Source organism: Benincasa hispida, chromosome 7 (assembly GCF_027475165.1).
Source record: "Benincasa hispida cultivar pf3 chromosome 7, pf3_genome.v1.1, whole genome shotgun sequence".
Taxonomy (NCBI): Eukaryota; Viridiplantae; Streptophyta; class Magnoliopsida; order Cucurbitales; family Cucurbitaceae; genus Benincasa; species Benincasa hispida.
The window spans coordinates 29,873,033-29,892,188 of NC_143484.1; the positions used below are offsets into that span (position 1 = coordinate 29,873,033).

A 19,156-nucleotide genomic window follows, 5' to 3' on the forward strand; every position below is an offset into this window, starting at 1 on the left:
CGTTTAGAAAATTGGGTCTGATCGTTTAGACAATCGTTTAGGTTATCTCGCTCTCACGCGTAATCGTTTATTAAAAGCTATACGATCGTTTAGGTCGACTACGCGTGTACACGATCGTTTAGGAAAACTTAAGCTATCATGTAGGCTCTCGTTAACTATACGATGGGCAGTGTACAATCTGAAGCGATTATCTGATCCTATTGCAAAATGAAAACTATTTTCATTTTATCCTTCAGTTATGAAAATTGAATGCAATCTCCTACTTTCACGCACGGATATGGAGAAACCACTGACAATTATCTTATAATTGTTCAATTATAAATAAATATAATAACTAACTTATCATATTATATTTATAACCTATAGTTTTAATATCACATCATATGCAACATATAAACTATAGTCTTTTTCTCCTCCACTAGATATAAATCATATTTATATCTTTTTCCTCCAATTAATATATCTCATACATTATGTCAACTATATCATGTATAATTGACCAGTTTAATCATATCATATATAATCAAATTCCCTCTTGTCAATTTGAACACTTCAAACTGACCTAAAAACTTATTCTCAACTTGAATCCGTTGAGCTACCAAAGGGACCTTATGGACCTATGGCTCGAAGCTCTAACTGTACGTGAATAACTGACTAAACTTTTTAGCCACGAGATCCACCATCCGTTAACTACCAGACATTCCACTAAAGACCGACAGTTGCACTCTTCTCACCACATATATATTTCTTTCCATCAGATATAACCAATCAACAGTACGATAACCATTCATAGATGCTCGTAAATACAACTGGGCCAATTTACTGTTTTGCCCCTGTAGTTACATCTAACTTTTTAAGTACCACTGATCCTTCTAATGAACAATACAACATAATCCTACTATGTATGGACATCTTTCGAGCCATGAGAAGGTGTGTGGCACCACATCGTTCAAGCCCCGGAATCAGCCCTTAAGGGAGCAATCTATCTACTTACCCTTGTTTCGGGGAAGGAGTGAATTCCATCTTGTATAGCTAAGTTCTCAACTCCCTAATAAGATGAATCCCCAATCAGACGAATCCCCAAAGTGGTAAGTTTGAGTCGGCAATCTGGCCACTCGCACCCATACAAGTCAAAGGACCGCTCTCAAAGGCAGGAGTTCCCAACTCACTCAGGATTAAGGTCATGTTACCTATTGTCATCCTAGTGAAGTGGAGTCTCTATCATGAACGGCGTTATATAATGAGACTATAATACTTCGTAGTCTGGTCTTATACAAACTCCTTTGTATAGGACATCCCCGCTCGCATGTCTCCACATGAATGATCAGGATTAAACCATCTGTAGCAATTCACAATACTTGTAACTCTTCTACAAAGCGGGTTGAATCCATAGTGTCACCAGGATAAGGTTTCCCTTATTTATCTATATACTACAAACCATTTTGGTTATCACTTAAGACATGATCCACCTATATGTCTCCACATACATGCTTAAGTCACAACGACAACCAAGGATCTTAGTTTATTGGTTTGTGGTAAAGCAATTAAAACATCACATGCTTCATAGATAATAGTGAAGAAAATATCATATATTATTACATCACAAACGTTTGTTCAATACGATGTTTACAAAGTACAGGTTCCAACGAGAGTTTAGGGCATTATCCCCAACACATTTAAGTTTGATTCATTTTGGTCCTTATACTTTTAAAAAGTTGTCATTTTGATCCCTTATTTTCACTTTTAAAGGATAAAAATGGTCGCTTTTTTTTAAATTCAAGGACCAAAATGGAACAAAGTTGAAAGTACAAAGACCAAGGTCAAACCCTTCTATGGGAACATTCGCCGCATTCTGGTCGGGATCCAGGCCATATTGGGGCGAACTGAAAGAAAAAGTGGGGATTTACAGAAAAGTTTCCATTCTTAAGTACCTAGGGAGGAAAAGATCCTGAGCGCAGAACAAGAAAAGTCCTTTCTTTTTTAAAGGCCGTTATGGCAAACTTGAAAACCTGGATCTACCCTAGAAAGTCTCTTTGCATTTTGGAAGCTGAGCATGCAAAATAGAGCAATGGATCTTTGACCGAATTCGATTTTGAATGGCACAACTCTTTCGATAGTCATTTTGGGTGGAGCTTGTTGACCCTGTCTTTATTTTTTCTAACCTAAACTCTATTTATGAGTCATTTTTGCATTTCATTGGTCCTTATTTCTCATTTAAGCATATCGATTTAGGTCTGTTGCACCGTCCTGGGTAAACATAAGTTGAAGTTGGTAGTCTTCCTCAATCTCTTATTCAATAGCCTTCCTTTTCTCAAATGAACATTTTTAAAGTATAGGGACCAAAATGAACCAAAATTGAACGTATAGAGACCAAATGAACATTTTAAAAGTCGAGGGACAAAAATGAACAAACATAAAAAGTATAAGGACCAAAATGATATTTAAACCTAAAAATTAATTTAGAAAGACTAGATATATTGAAAGTATAAAAAGTAAAATTAGACAATTAAAAAGACAAAGATAAAATAGAATAAAACTTAAAATATATGGTTCGAAATAGTATTTTAACCGAATTATTAAATGAAAAAGAGATATTAGATATGTCACTCAATATTTTTCATTACTTTGTTTATATTTTTCCGTTTTGTTTTGGATTACCTTGTTAACCTCATCCATGGTTCATCGTATTGTTGGTGTTAATTTCAATTTTTAAATAAAATGTTTCCGTCTCTTTTTCTTATGTTACTTTGTTTTACAAGACAAATAACATCAAGTTCAATAAAGAAGGAAAGGTACAAAAATTGAGAAAATAAAAAGTAGAAAAATACCATTCATATTTGAGAGAGAGGAAGAAAAAGATTCATATTTGAGAGAGAGGAAGAAAAAGAGTTTGAACGAAAAATTTTGACTAATCACAAATTATTACATTATTATTTTAAATTAATAACAAAATTACATATCACTCATTTTTGGAACCGGTTATAATCAATAATTAAAATATTCATTGATACATCTAATGCTGAATCCAAAAAATTGTCGAGGGGACTTTATTTAAAATCGATAAAAAAAATATATATATAAATAATCCATCCAAAAGTTCATAAATTGACTAAATGATTAATTCAGTATATCATAATTATCCTCTCAAGATTTCATATCATGAAATTGTTGCATAACAACTACTACTTTTCTTATGTAAAATATCTATTAATGTTACTACTGCTTTTTTTCAATGGAGATGACGTTCCCTCAGTTTTCTATAAGGTAATTGTTTTAAATATAAAAATGTTAAAAATATTTATAAATACAGCAAAATGTATTGTCTATATGTGATAGACAGTGATAGATTCAGATATACATCCATTGATAGATGTCTATCATAGATAGACAAGTGACATTTTGCTATATTTGTAAATAAGGTGGTTCATTTTTTTATATTTGAAAACAACTCTTTCTATATATAATAAAGGAATTAAAACACGACATAAGAATAATATATATCAATAACTGAATATGAATGCTACTAAATGTATAAAAGTAGTTGAAGTATGAAAGCTAAGGATGTGTTTGGATTAACTTTTCAAGTATTTAATTTTAAAAATAAGTCATTTTTAAAAAAAAAAAATTGATATTTTTGGCAACCACTCAAAATAGTTTTTTAAGCACATTCCAAGTTCATTTTAAACCATTATATCAAAAGAGTTTAAATAAAAATGATTTTTCTTTTAATTTATTTTTCTCTAGTCAATCCAAATAAGTCCTAAATTTATACAATTAATTGAAACGTAAAAATTAAATGTACCTTACAAATGTGATCTATAAATTGTCGACAACAATTTGATTTGATAGATGAAAATGTACTTGTATATGTACTTAAAAAGAGTTTCTCAATATAAAATATACATTAATAACAAGATCTATTATGGGTGTTCAAAAATTTCGATGACCCGAAAAACTTGATCAACCCAAAACCCGTACGGTTTGGATTAGGTTATCTACCTATTTGGTCCAGACTGAGTTCAAATAAATGAAAATTTTATGCATAGGATTGGTTCACAGGTTCATTTAAAAAAACCCGAACCAACCTGAACTTCTTATTAATTTCAAAAGCTATGTTGTTTTTACTTATGATACAATTATTTTTACATATATTTATATTTATTTTATTTTATTTCATGATTTTTTTGTTAATTTATTCTCTAACAACTCTTACAAACAATTTTTTAATACTTTGGAAAGAAAATTTTTATAATATAAATTGAAATTAAATTATTAATCTTAATTCAATATGTGGAAAAAAACTAAATAAAAGTTTTACATATTAACATTTTACTTATTTTTAAAACAAAAAATTAAATAAATGACTCCGACTAACCTGAATCAACCCAACACAAATGTTTCATAGTTGGGTCGGGTTGGGTTCATTGTTTTATTTAGGTTGAAGAAATTTCCAACTCGAATAATTGAGTTGGGTCTAAAAAGTATTTCAACTCAACTCGTGAACACCCCATAGATCTATAACTTTGTTTGAAAGCAATAGTGACTCAAGTGATAATTTTAATAATTTATAAATTGTTGGAGAAAATACTTTTTTGATCATTTGATTTTAGGTCTAGTTTTTATTTGGTCCCTAGGTATCAAAATTTTACACTTTTAGTCTTCAAATTTTGAGTTTGGTTTCATTTTAGTCAATAGGTTTGAAAAATATTACAATTTTACCATTAAGATATGAGTTTTGTTTCAGTTTGATCTTAGGTTTTAAGATTTACACTTTTTGTTGGTTTTTTGGCTCTTAATCTCAATTTAATTAATTTTAATTAATCAATTAATTAATATTTTAATGATAATAAACCTGCATTTATTTATTAACAAGTTGATATTTTGAAGTGTCTACTGTGTAAAACTTGGAATAACGGTTTCAATGCAATTTGAATTACTCAAATTGGAGTTCAAAAGAAGATGATATAGTCGAAACTATCGAGCTCATGATGTGGTGGACCAATTACAAGGTGCCACTTGGAACATAAGAGGAATAACACATGATGAGTTTTTGATTGGTTTTAAAAAGAAAATGAATTTATAGAGAACAATTACACATTTTTACAATCTTCAAAGTGACCATTGTTATTCTCTAAAAGCTCTCATTTTTTCTTTTTATCTTATTCTTGAGAGAGAGATACTGTATTGGAAGGATTTATTTGTTGAGTGATCAAAATTTGTAAATCTACTCTTTTAGAGAGTTTCTCAAGTGTGCATCTTTGATTTTTCCAAACTTTTATTAGGACTGTTCTTGATCCCGAAAAAAGTGGTTGTCACAGTTTGATCTTAATCCATGGAAAGTTATTAAACTCACAAAAAGAGCATTATAGCAGTTGGGCTCTAATCCGTGGAAAGAGTCGATGAGATCCTTATATCCAATATAGTTTGAATTTGACCGAACCAATACAAAAATTTTCGGTGTTAATTTCTCTATCCTAATAGCACTTTGATTTTGCAATTAATTTGTTACTATAGTTTATTACATGAAATTAATTGTAATATTTGTTCTTGAAGTTAATTGCTCATATTGGTATATTTTGATTGGCACTTATTAAATATTTACATTCATCATCAATCTTTATATTATTAACTTCTTGATTATTTTGGGTTAAATTTATTGTTTAAATTACTTATTAGCAAAATGTTTATTGATTTAATTGGGCTCATATTAGAAAAGAGTTTTAATTAATTTGTCTAAATCATATTCACACCCTCCAGGTTATCCCGATCCTACACTTTTAACCTCATTTTTTCAACATATACTCACTTTTTGTCTTTATTGTTAATGTCTATTAATTAATGTAAAAGAATTGAAATAGTTAAAATATATTAAGTTTCATTATTTTTCATCACTATTAAAATTTAAATTTAAAATTTCACTTCATAATTATTTTAAATCAACAGTTATTGTTCTTCTAAGGGTAATTTTGATTTTTTTAATTATAAGGATATTTTTTAAAGAAAAATACTTAGATGTATAGCATATATCACCTATCTTTGTGCATCCCATCAAAGTGTCCAATCATAACTTGTCTTGTGGCAAATTTTGCTTTTTTATTTTTTAAAATATTTTAATATTTTTTAAATATAAGTGGTGAAAAGAGATGCACAAAGATGAGTGATACCCGAGATGCACCCAAATATTACTCTTTTTTAAATAAAACACTAAAACAAAATATTCTCCATCCAAAACTGAATAGTAAGAGTATTTTAAAATTCTTTTTGAAATTTTAAAGATATTTTAAGTTTTTTTTTTTTTTTTTTTTGAAAGTTTAGGGATATTTTTAACACAAAGTACAAAGTGCAAGAGTTTTTTTTTTTAATAATTTATCCAAAAAATATTTAGATTAATAAATAAACAATTTACATATTTTAAACTAGATAAAAAATTATCTATTATTTATATTATATTTATATTAGTAACAATTTATCGTTTATTTTTTTATGTTTCATGATTTTTTACAATATAATAAAAACGTAGACTAACCCCTTGTGTCGGTGTCAATATTACTATTGTTTCCCACATAATTTTTAAAAATATGGTAGGTTCACTGACATTAATATAAGACCCATAAATATTTAAGAAAACGAATTTTAATGTGAAGAAAGGAAGTACGCATGCTACTCTCATAATAATAGAAGTTTTTCCAACTCACTCCTGAAAATACAAACCAAATTCCAAATTAATCTATCCCACAATACCAATAAATGGCAATAAAGTAACTACCTAGTATTAAAATAATGATAATATATATATATATCTTGCACTTCTTTCTTCCTTCGAAAGAAACGCGCTTAGTCCTAACTTGAATTTAGTGAGGTAGGTCATATTTGTGACTTTAAATATAATAATGATATTTACAACTATTTATAATTGTCTCGTTATTATAATATTTACTAATTTTTATTCGTTCTTCTCTCTATTTTGTTATCGTATTTATTATTTCCTACCTATATTATAATAGTTTGCACCTAAAATAGATACTATTACTATTCGATTATTGTAACCATATATTATAATAAACTATAACAACTTGAACATTGCAAGTGTCACTTAGATTCTTATAAATTCTAGTTTTTAACACATTTGTATGTCAGTTGTTTTGCAATTTTATATCATATTTAAACAACCCATATTCATCAAATCACAAAACAAAAATTTTTAAAACATCTTTGTTATTGAAAACAATGGCTAAGTCCAATCTTTCAGCCTTACTTTCACTTCTTTTCTTAATTTCCATTTCATTTCGCACATTAGCAGCTCAAAACGACGTCGTCGCCTCCGCCATCTGCCCTAGAACTAAAAATCCCCCCTTCTGCGCCACCGTCGTGCAATCCGCCGCCACCGCCGACTTGAAAGTCCTCGCCGGCTACACTCTCAACCTCGCCCACACCAACGCCGGCGACTCACTCTGCCTCGCTCGGTTGCTCGCGGCGACTGCGGCCAGTCCTCTCCTCAAGTGGCGCTACTCCTCCTGCTCCGCCAGCTACGACGGCGCCTTCGCGCAAATCCGCCAAGCGCAAAAGCACTTGGCTGATGGTGACTACCTGGACGTCACTGATCTGACCACGGGCGTGGTGGCGGCCGTCGCCAAGTGTCTGGCTAAGTTCAAGAAGCCGCCGCCGGACGCGTCGGGTCTGACGAAGAACGGGAAAACTCTGGAGGATTTGTGTAGCATTGTGTTGGTTTTGGCCGATCTTCTCCCCGGAGTTCGGACCGACGGAAATGGAAACCAGCGTATGTGATTGGGAACTGGAAACTTTCTTGACTCGTAGTAGTATCCTATTTTAAATCATCAAACTTGAAATTTGGGTTAAAATGAAACTTTGTTTGGGTATAAATTGAAATCAACTTGATGGTTTATGAGTATTTATGATAATTTAAAATTATACACTTCTAAATAAAAGGAATGAATGATCTTTTTTAGTTAATGTTTTGATTATTCATCCGGTGTATTGGTTCTTTTCATTCTTGCAAACTTTTACTGAAAATTTAACTAGAAAAAGTAATATATGGACTAGAAAATAGGGTGTACATCCGTCGTCGATTTTAGGAGAAAACCTACCAAAAAGGAGTGTGGAATTCGCCCGAGATGGTCGGGTCGGATCGGTTTTTTTAGAGGAGTCAAAGGTGAATGAAAAGAAAAGATGAATTGATAATGTGTTATTCTCAGATTAATAAAATTAGCAACTTTTTTAATTTAAAATTAATCATTTTTTTAATGAAAAAATTTAAATAAATCATGTAATGAGTTTGAAAATTAGGCAACATAAAAAAATAATAATAAATAAATACTAAAATAGTAGGTTTGGGCTTGTGTTGGTGGTAATTAGAGATGTCCACGAGGCGAGGCGAGGCCGAGGATGTCATTCCCCATATCTCGCTCTCTCCTACAATCTCGCTTTCCATCTCGCTCTCTCCTACAATCTCGCTTTCAATCTCGTTCTCTCCTACAATCTCGCTCTTTCTTACAATCTGCTTTACCCACTTATCTTCCTTGTTAAGGATTGAAGTTTCGACTTATGTATGCCAGAACTTCAACCTTCGACAACCTAATATACAAAATTAGCGAGATTCCCTTCGAGATTCCTTTCTAGAGCGAGATCCTCATCACAAAATTAGCGAGATTTCCTTTTCCTTGTCGAGGGTTGAAGTTTCGACTTATGTATGTCGAAACTTCAATCCTCGACAACCCTAATTTATATTGTTTCCATGTTTTTCTCTGTTTGTCAAGTTCTTAACGTTCAACCTCTACATTAGTCGAATTCTCAACCCTCGACTTCTAGCCTCGAAATCCCAAAACAACAATATTTCTTTAATAAGTTTTGAAAACAACAATATTAATATTAAAGGTCCGTGAAAACCTCCGCTTTAATCCACACAAAATTAAACAATAAATTTTGCAGGAATGGAACTTGAAATATGGTGCAGGATGGGAAAATGACTTGCCCCCCATAAGCATCTCTAACCACAACCCAAATCAATAGTCTCAGATACATTACTTTTAACATGACTTGACTCATTTGAATGAAAACCTCTCCATACACTCACGAGTTGTATAATGTTTCAAAATCTATCTCCACTTCATCAACAATTCCATTCGAACAAATTATTTTACAATCCACGATTTATAACATTAAGAATCTAAGGTACCAATTACTTATCCCCTTCCATTTACGAAAATGACTCAATAAGTTTTCATAACTCTTTAGACCAAATAAGAAATGAAATTAATAATGAAAGAACTCTTTTTAGCACCAAAAAAATTTAAGTATTGATTATTTTTTAATATAACTAGTGGAGGTAAGAGGTTACATGATCGAGCATCATAATTGATGTTAGGCCAAAGCTATGAAGGCAAGCATTCCCGCCATAAACCTCCCTCAATATTGCAAATAGCCCACCTCGCTAACCTATGAGCCACTCGATTACATTACTTGAAATGAAGGAAATTTCTGGCATATGTATTTGAATCAATTATCCTCTAATTTCTTTCAAAATAATCAGAAGCTAAAATTGACCCATAGTTGAGGTGTAGGGAATTTAATCTTTTAACTTAAAAAAAAGAATACATATCAATTATTATAAAACTATGTTCACTTCATTTAACAATGAAATATTATTAAAATACTTATATTAGATACTCAATCCTAAACGAATAGTTGGACTTGAAGTACGATTATTAAGAAAAATTGAAGCTAATTTCATATGTGTTTTAGTCCCTGATATTGGATATGGTATTAAATTTTCTTCGATATGTCAATATTTTCATTGATATTTTCATGTTTTTATGGATTCAATATCGACATGAGTAGTAAATCAATATTTCAATAATATCGTAGAAAAATCTAACATAATAATTAAGTAACAAAATATCACTCATATAAATATAATATAAATAAACATGTTTACTTATTTTTAAATAATTAATAAATATTTATTTACTATTTAATTTTTTTGTTATTATACAAATTTTATCGATATTTCCATCAAAATTAAGACCTGGATATTTCTATCAATATTGATGTTTTAAACATGTGGTATTAGATATCTTTTCTAGTAGGGGTATACATCAAACCGACCAAAACCGATCCGCCAGTCGAATTAAGGTCGGTCGGTCGGGGCTAGGGGTCGGTTGGTTGGTTTTCGATTTTCCTGAAAGAAAAAAAAAGTTGAAAACTGACCGACTAAACAATGAATATAAATTTGTTTTTTGATTTTTTTTTTAAAGTATAAAAGTAAGCTCATTACCACCAGAGATGTCTAATTTCCTCGTGGGGCCCGTCCCGGGGTGGAGACTCCCCAATTAGGCAGGGAATGGAAAAAACTCCCCGTGAGCTAAACGGGGACGGGGAATCCCTCAGCCCCGACCTCGTCCCAATTAGCTTTTACATATTTATTTAGTATAGTTATCTAATGTTATGTTATTATTATATTATATAAATATTATATTTAAATTTCAAATTTGATTATTTATTGGGAAAGTTATCTAATGTTATGTTATTATTATATTATATAAATATTATATTTAAATTTCAAATTTGATTATTTATTGGGAAACATAATGAATATGTTTAAATTTAGATTATATATGTGAATAATTTGATTTATATTTATTTCTTTCTACTAAAAAAATTAATTAGCTTTTTTAGGCCAAAATTTGAGTAATTTATCTTTAAATTCAAATTGTCATATAAAACTAAACATAATAACAACTTAGTGATAAAGTTAATTATTTAATTAAAATTTGTTGGGAACCCGATCCCCGCGAATTCTCCGCGGGGAATCCCCGTCCCGATCCCGTGGGGAATTTCACGGGGATGGGGAATGAAATGGGGAGCGGAAGATTGTAGGAGAGAGCGAGGTTGAAAGCGAGATTGTAGGAGAGAGCGAGATTGTAGGTGTAACACCCCAAATATATATATATATATATTTTGTGTAATTTCAATATTTTCTTTTATTATTGAGGATATTTTTTGGAATTTTGGAAGTCAATTGTAGTTGCAGAATTTAATTTTTGGCGTTGAATTTATTCAATTTGGAAATTAATGACAGGAAATAATTTCATTTTGGGAAAGAAACGAATTTAATAGTATAAAATGAAATAAGGAAAGGAATAAAATAAAGTTATTTTATTCCCTTTTTAGTTTTTGTTTTATTATTATTTTTATTTCTATATAAACAAAACTTAAAATCTTCTTCTTCAACCTCACCGCACGCGCCCTCCTTGAGAAAACCTAGTCGTCGACGACAGCTCACTTTTTCGTCGAACCCGACGCCGATGAGCAGTCGGCGATTCGAAGCCCCCTCAGCACGCCGGCTGGTCAGAGCAGACGCCTCGTCCGCTGCGTTTCGCCGAGAGCCCAGATCTGAAGGCGTCCGCTGCATTCCGTCGAGAGCCACTCGCCCAATTTCTCCAGCTCGTCCAGCCGAGCTCCTTTGCGCGTCGCTTGTCCGGTCGGTCTTCACTGTCGTTCGCCTAGCACCGATCGTACGCGAGCACCACTTCAAGCCGCGTCCGCCACCCCAGGTTTTTCGCCACCAGTTGTCGTCACCCTACCGCGTTGGTTCTTTCTTGGTCTTCGTCAGATCTGTTGGGGTAAGATTGTGTCGGTTTGTTTCGTTCTCTTGGCCATTAATATTGTGTTTCAGTGTTATGACTCGCCTTTGCTGGGTTTTATTTCAAGCTAAAGTCGTCAAGGAGTTTGGAAGTCAAAGAAGGCACCGTCGAGGAAGGTGGAAGTGATTTTCATTCTGTGAGTAAGTTCTTAATAGTTTGGATTTGGACCGGAAGTCTTATAATTGTGGCTTCAATTGAAATTGAGAGTTGTTTTGTTGTAGGATCACTACTTTGGATTTGCTGTTATAGTTTGGTGGTCTAATTTTTATCTGTGGAGTATTAACTTGAGGTAAGTAATCTTACCACTGGAACTGTCCACGGGCCAGGCTTTAGTTGTATGCTAGCATGATAAGTGTATGTTATGGTAAATGTTAGCATGTTGATTGACAGTATGATCTGAATCAAAGTATGTTCTGGCACGAATTCTGATTTGTTTACATACACACTTAAGTACTTGATCGTTAGTATGTGATAGTATGTGTTTTCATATGTCGATGTCTGATCTGTTGGTGTTGAGGCATACTTGCATGTTGTGGACTTATGATGTAAGTTATACATGGATGATGTATAATATGTTATTAAGAATTATGTGTATGTGATGAAGCCATGGTATCAAGGATTTTTATGTATGTTTTAGAACTATACAATGTTGAATCTTAGCATGTTAAAACTGTGTGAATATTCTCATTGATTAGTTAAATGCTCACCAGTTTGTGTTTCCTTCGGGATTCACCAGTTTGTGTTTCCTTCGGGATTCACCAGTTTTTTGTTTCCTTCGGGATTCACCAGTTTTGTGTTTCCTTCGGGATTCACCAGTTTGTGGTTCCTTCGGGATTCACCAGTTTTGTGTTTCCTTCGGGATTCACCAGTTTTGTGTTTCCTTCGGGATTCACCAGTTTGTGTTCCTTCGGGATTCACCAGTTTTGTGTTTCCTTCGGGATTCACCAGTTTTGTGTTTCCTTCGGGATTCACCAGTTTTGTGTTTCCTTCGGGATTCACCAGTTTTGTTTTTCCTTCGGGATTCACCAGTTTTGTGTTTCCTTCGGGATTCATCAGTTTTGTGGGCATACTTAACTACAATAGGATAAGACTCAGTCTCTTGTATGTTACATGTATTTATGTGCCATAGGTGAGTATCTAGAGGACATAGATGCCTAACCTGACCCCAGTGGTGGGGTTACTTACTGAGTATTTCATGCTCATTCTTTCCTATGTTGATGTTTCAGGTAAGGGTAGAGATGCACTGGCGATGACTCAGCGGAATTCGTGATCGTGCCACTGGGACTAGTTTTTACGCTTTCGCATCATGACATTAGAGTCCTTATTTTTCCCTTAATGTTTAGTTTTATTGTTTTAAACTTATTATTAAGGATTATTTCTTTTATATACTTTTAATAGTCTTTACGAATTATGGGTACCCTATTATTGTTTTAACAATTGCATTTAATAAATGTCTTTTGAACTTCTCTTGTTTAATTAACATTTATTTCAACCTAACTGGAAGTCGTTTTAAATCCTATGCATGCATTTATTTTAGTAACGACCTAACCTAAGTCCTAGGGGGTCGGATCGTTACAGTAGGAGAGAGCAAGATTGTGAGCGAGAGCGAGATTGAATCTGCTACATGGATTAAACGGCCAACCAGTCAGCTGACGTGGTCTGCCACATGGAAATCGTCTTCACTTTATTTATTTTCCATAAGTCTGAAAAAGTGCATATATATCACCAAGCTGCCCCTGCTCCGATTCCCCTGCACGATTCCCTACGTGCATTAACGTTATCCGATTCCTCTACTTCGATTCCATGCATTCATTGACGCATTCATGCCCCTCTGCCATAGCCTTAATTACTTTTCAACCACCCTAAACCCGTGGGTCGAGTGTTCAACACTCGACCTACATCCTTTTAAACCACCATTCTCTTCATTTTTCCTCAATCACTCCCTCGATAATTTTGAAGACTCACTCCCCTTGATTTGCTCACTGCTTCTTCGTAACTCACTGCCCTCTCACGACCTTCGAAAATAAGCTTTCAAAATCATCTTCCTCTCCTCTCATTTCCATTTCCATTTCTCTTCTTGTATTTCGTTTAATACAAATTATTCTCACACAACTATACTGGTTCGTTACTCTACTAAATTTTTATTTTTTAAGAATAATTATAAATTTTATTTTTATTCTTATATTATTATTATTTTTATAGATTCTAGTTTTTTTTTTAATTTTTCTGTAATTGTTGTCAGATAACAAATAACAGGAAAAATGGGCGAACGTTGTCACTTTGAAGGAAAAAAGAGAACTATCGTCGAATCTGTGAGTTGAACTTATGATATTTGAAAATTTTAGTTTATTCTTATGATATTTGATTTATTTAGTATTAACTTTGATGTTTATAGTGTTAAAATGTTTAGTTTATTGTTATGTTTAAGAAGTTGATATTTATATTTTAATACAAAATTAATGTGATAGTTAACAAGTTTAGTATAGTTTCAAAAGTTTAATATAGTTTGAAAATTTTAGTTTATTCATATGATATTTGATTTCTTTAGTATTAACTTTGATGTTTATAGTGTTAAAATATTTAGTTTATTGTTATGTTTAAGAAGTTGATATTTATAGTTTAATACAAAATTATTGTGATAGTTAACAAGTTTAGTATAGTTTCAAAAGTTTAATATAGTTTGAAAATTTTAGTTTATTCATATGATATTTGATTTCTTTAGTATTAACTTTGATGTTTATAGTGTTAAAATGTTTAGTTTATTGTTATGTTTAAGAAGTTGATATTTATAGTTTAATACAAAATTATTGTGATAGTTAACAAGTTTAGTATAGTTTCAAAAGTTTAATATAGTTTGAAAATTTTAGTTTATTCATATGAAAATTATTGTTGTTATGTTTATTGTGATAAGTTGATATTTTCTAGTATTAACTTTGAAAATATAGTTTAAAATAGTTTGAAAAAGTTTAATTTAATTTAATTTTTTATTTTGTATTAAATTTGAAAAAATAGTTTTAAAAAGTTTACCTCATTTTAATTTGAAAAGTTTAATTTGTTGTTATTTTTAAAAATAGTTATAAAAAGTTTAATTTATTGCTATGTTTAAAAATAGTTATAAAAAGTTTAATTTATTGTTATGTTTAAAAAGTTGATGTTCATAAAACTTAAAAAGTTTATGTTTATAAACTAAAAAATTTAATATTTTTTAATATACTTCTTATAAAAAGTATAATACAAAAAATTGATGTTTGTCTTTTTTTTTTTTTTTTAGAAAATGGCAGGCAAATGCTTGGGATTTTTGTTGTTTACAAATGGTAATATGATTGATGGTATTGATGGAGTTGAGTATGACCAACCACCAAGTGGGAGTTTTACCATAAATGTGAACCGTGGAATTGTATTTAAACAATCCATTCAAATGATTGGGATGTTACTTAGTGTAGATATGGGAGCAAATCAGATAGAAATAATATATAGACATCCCAATCTAGAACCATCAGGATCAATAAGATATATGTCATTCCCTATTTCGAATGCACAAGCTATGAACTTGATGTTCTCAATGGCAATGCCAGTGCCAAATGTAGTGCATTTGTATGTAAATGTAAATATGATAGGGATGGATCCTGATACATCATTTAACCAGTTTAAAGATCCAACTCAATGTATCGATCCTGATCCGGAGTCAGTTGCATCGCCATGTGATAATGAAGATATGGCGGCTAACAACCTGTACAGAGACTTCAGAACAGAAACAGATGACGAATTTGAAAAGTTGGATTTCGATGGTCGTGAACATGAGATGCTTTCAGATACATTCAATGATTTGGATATGAATGTATTGGATAGCATTCGGGAACATGACCCAATTGTAGCTCCTGTGGACGTTGACAATATGCAATTGTATAAAGGAATGATTTGTCAAGACAAGGAAATGCTACAACACGCGGTCAAATATTTTGCTATAAAGTGTCACACACCATACGAGGTTGTTGAATCTACACCGATGATTTGGACAATTCGGTGTAAGAAGTGGGAGGAAGGTTGCAAGTGGAGACTTCGTGCAATAAAGAAAAAATCGCATGGCTTGTTCGAGATCACTAAGTATGATGAGCAGCATACATGTTTTTATTCAGAACTAAGTCAAAGTCACGTGCAATTGGATTCATCAATGATTGCACTGGAGTTCTGTGACGCCATAAGAGAAAAACCATCTATCAGTGTGGCACAACTGCAGTCCGACATCAAATCAAAATTTGGATATCATGTTCCTTACCATAGGGTATGGGAGGGAAAAAGAAAAGCGTTGGCTAAAGTGTTTGGTGATTGGGATGAGTCTTACATATTGTTGCCTAGGTGGTTATATAAAGTTAACCAGACCAATCCCGGAACACGAGTAGAGTGGAGAGTTAAAGAAACGCTTACTGAAGGCCATGTTATCCTAGCTTCTGTATTTTGGGCCTTTGGTCCTTGTATAGAAGCTTTTAATAAATGTCGGCCGATCATTCAGATAGATGGTACACACTTGTACGAAAAATATAGAGGAAAACTGTTGATTGCTATATCAGTTGACTTGAACAGCCATCTACTTCCACTTGCGTCTGTGTTTGCCATTTGCCGTTTGCCGTTACGATCGATATGAAGGTGTGTTTCATGTGAAGACCGGACGTCATAGTCTCAATGCCAAAGGAGGAAACGTTCAAATATTGAGGCTAAACAGGTCCGAACGGTACTGTTCATGTAACAAGTGACAAGCATTCGACATTCCATGCTCGCATTTTATGGCCGTTTGCTCACATTTTAACATGAACTATGAAGATTTTATTGAGGACTACTACAAATTGTCAACATATGATGAATGTTTCTCTCCTCAATTTCAACCTGTATTGCATGAAGATTACTGGATCACGCACCCTAATATGCCTGTCTTACATCCTGATCCATCGTTGTTGAGAAAACCTGGTAGACCGAAAAGTTCACGTTATCACAACGAGATGGATTGGACAGAACCAGCCACTCGACAACGATGTGGATTTTGTAACCAGTTAGGACATAATCGAAGAAAGTATCCTTCATTACTAAGACGGGCTCCAGATAGTTAGGGATTGAAAAATAAATAATTTTGTTATTATATATTCATTTTAGTGTATATTCACTTTTTTAATTATAATTTATTGTATATTCAATTTTTTTTATTATAATTTATTGTATATTCAATTTTTTTTTATAATAATCTATTGTATATTCAATTTTTTTTTTTATTGTAATCAATAAAGTTTTACATTATTCTTTACCCTCACACTTTTCTCTACTATTCAATTATAGTCAATTTTAATATATATATATTTTTTTCAGATCATGACTTTAAACCCAGGACCTGTTGATCCCGATGTTTTGTACGACCAGTCCATTCATCGATCATATGTTGTATGGCGAGATCGCACTACTGGAGAAATATCATACAGACGTCGAGAGGCAGATCGATCCAGTGCACTATCACTCTATAAGACATAGAAGTGTTGTTGGGGTTACCTGTTGACGGTGAGTCAGTCACCAGAGTGACGTACAATGACTAGTTAGAAGTTTGTTAACTGTACCTTGGTGCGACCTCACCTGCCGACAAGATTAAAGGATCGAGGTTAAGTTTAATATGGTTAGGAACACAATTTCGTGAGCTCACAGATGATGCAGACGAGGAAACTGTCATAAGATATGCGCAAGCATATATACTACAAATGATAGGTGGAAGTCTGTTTTCAGATAAATCAAGTCATTTTGTTCACTTGATGTTCCTGCCACTGTTAGCTAACCTCCATGATGTGGGGCGGTATTCATGGGGTGGAGCATGCTTGGCATGGTTGTATAGACAACTATGCAAAGCAACAAGACCTGAGGTTCGAGAGATAGCTGGGTCTCTCATACTTTTGCAACAATGGCTCCACAGCTACATCATGTTAATGACACTCAGTTAGTTGGACGAGCCTACGGTTCTCGATATGTTGTTTTAATTCAATTTAATTTTTATATCACTGATCTAGTTAATTTAAATTCTAAATTATCAATTTAAAAATTTAGGTAGAGACAAATTTTGTGTGACTAAGACAGCCACACATGTAGTCAACCAGTATAGATACATGTTTGATCTGCTTCAACCTGAACAGGTACATTACACTAAACCTAATTGATTATTTTATTCACATTTTTATTGTATTTTTCTTTAATATTCTCTAATATAATATTTTGTGTTTCCGGTTATTTGGGAGCCGTAAAAAATTATTGTGCATACTTTGCCTAATTTTTGTACGAATGATCAAAACATATGGCAGATGATGAATCCTCTCATATGTTTTCACATTGGTGAGTGGCATCTTCCTGACAGGGTGATGGGATAATTCGGTTTTCAACAGGATATCCCGTCGTCTTGCAATACTAAACCAGTACTGCATGATATTGACCTAAGGACTGGAGATTGGTCCGAAAAAGTTGCACATTTGGCAGTGCGATGGCACTATCGTGCAAGGTTTATTGCAGTGGGGGTTTCTCTTGAACAGTTTGACACAGATGTCACTCAAGAATATATTCATTGGTATAATAATATCACAAGGCGCTACGTCACTCGTTCGGGAGCAGCTGTGGGTCATCTGGTAAATGAATGAATATTATCTATTTTTTTTTAATTTAAATTTATTTTAAATATTGTCTAATTGTTTTATAATTCATAGAGATTGAACAACAGTAGACTCCGTGAGGTTGCGAATGATCCAAACCAGGTTCTTGCTATATGTAGTGACAACCAAACCTATATGGAGGAAATTCATTATATGTACGATATACCTATTGTTCCTCCACCAGCTCCTAGACGTAGAGGACCTGTTCAGGAAGAGGATGAGCTTGATGAGGTTGCACATAATGTGGAAGAGTTGCCCCTTATGATGCAGACGTAGAGTCAAAATGATTATGTTAGTCCGATGATGATGATGCCAGCATTTGGTTCAGGACATTATGACTCAGAGACTGGTCCTTCGTCTTCATACGAGCATGGACATGGTCGGGGTCGTGGAAAGCATAATGAATATTTATATTATGAAGTGCCTGCAGAGGTATCAGAGCAACATCAAGAAGAACCCGAGCAACCTCAAGTTCGAAGTCGTCGACGACAACCAGCTCAAAATCGACGACGTCCGCCTTGTGGGACACATTAATTTTTGTAATTATTTTTATATAAATGAGATATTTAATTTACATTTTTTATTTTTATGAGTTCTTATTTTTTTTATTTATTCTTTCTAGAGTTTAAATAAAATAATAAATATTTTTAGAATTTTTTTTATAAAATGGAATTTTTTTAAAAAAAGAAAAGAAATGATTAGAAAGAAGAAGGTGGAATGTATAATAATTAAAAAGGAAAAAAAAAGGGAAATTTGTACGGTATTCTCGCTCTCTATCAAAATCTCGCTCACGCTCACGCTCTCAATCTCGCTCTCTTAAACTCTCGC

The 19,156-nt window shown here is 32.7% G+C and overlaps 1 protein-coding gene and 2 pseudogenes across 1 annotated transcript; all 3 read left to right on the forward strand.

The window, feature by feature from the left end:
- Positions 1 to 7,131: 7,131 nt before the first annotated feature.
- Positions 7,132 to 7,971, forward strand: LOC120082172 (pectinesterase inhibitor-like). Its single transcript, XM_039037426.2, has one exon. It carries the CDS (start codon positions 7,228 to 7,230, stop codon positions 7,783 to 7,785), a length of 558 nt encoding a protein of 185 aa, XP_038893354.1. The 5' UTR covers positions 7,132 to 7,227; the 3' UTR covers positions 7,786 to 7,971.
- Positions 7,972 to 15,078: 7,107 nt separating this feature from the next.
- On the forward strand, positions 15,079 to 16,105 carry LOC150035092 (uncharacterized; annotated as a pseudogene).
- Positions 16,106 to 17,794: 1,689 nt separating this feature from the next.
- On the forward strand, positions 17,795 to 18,862 carry LOC150035093 (uncharacterized; annotated as a pseudogene).
- The last annotated feature ends 294 nt before the right edge of the window (positions 18,863 to 19,156 follow it).

Excerpts from the sequence above, each read along its gene's own strand:
- LOC120082172 (XM_039037426.2), top strand. The coding sequence starts at position 7,228 with ATGGCTAAGTCCAATCTTTCAGCCTTACTTTCACTTCTTTTCTTAATT.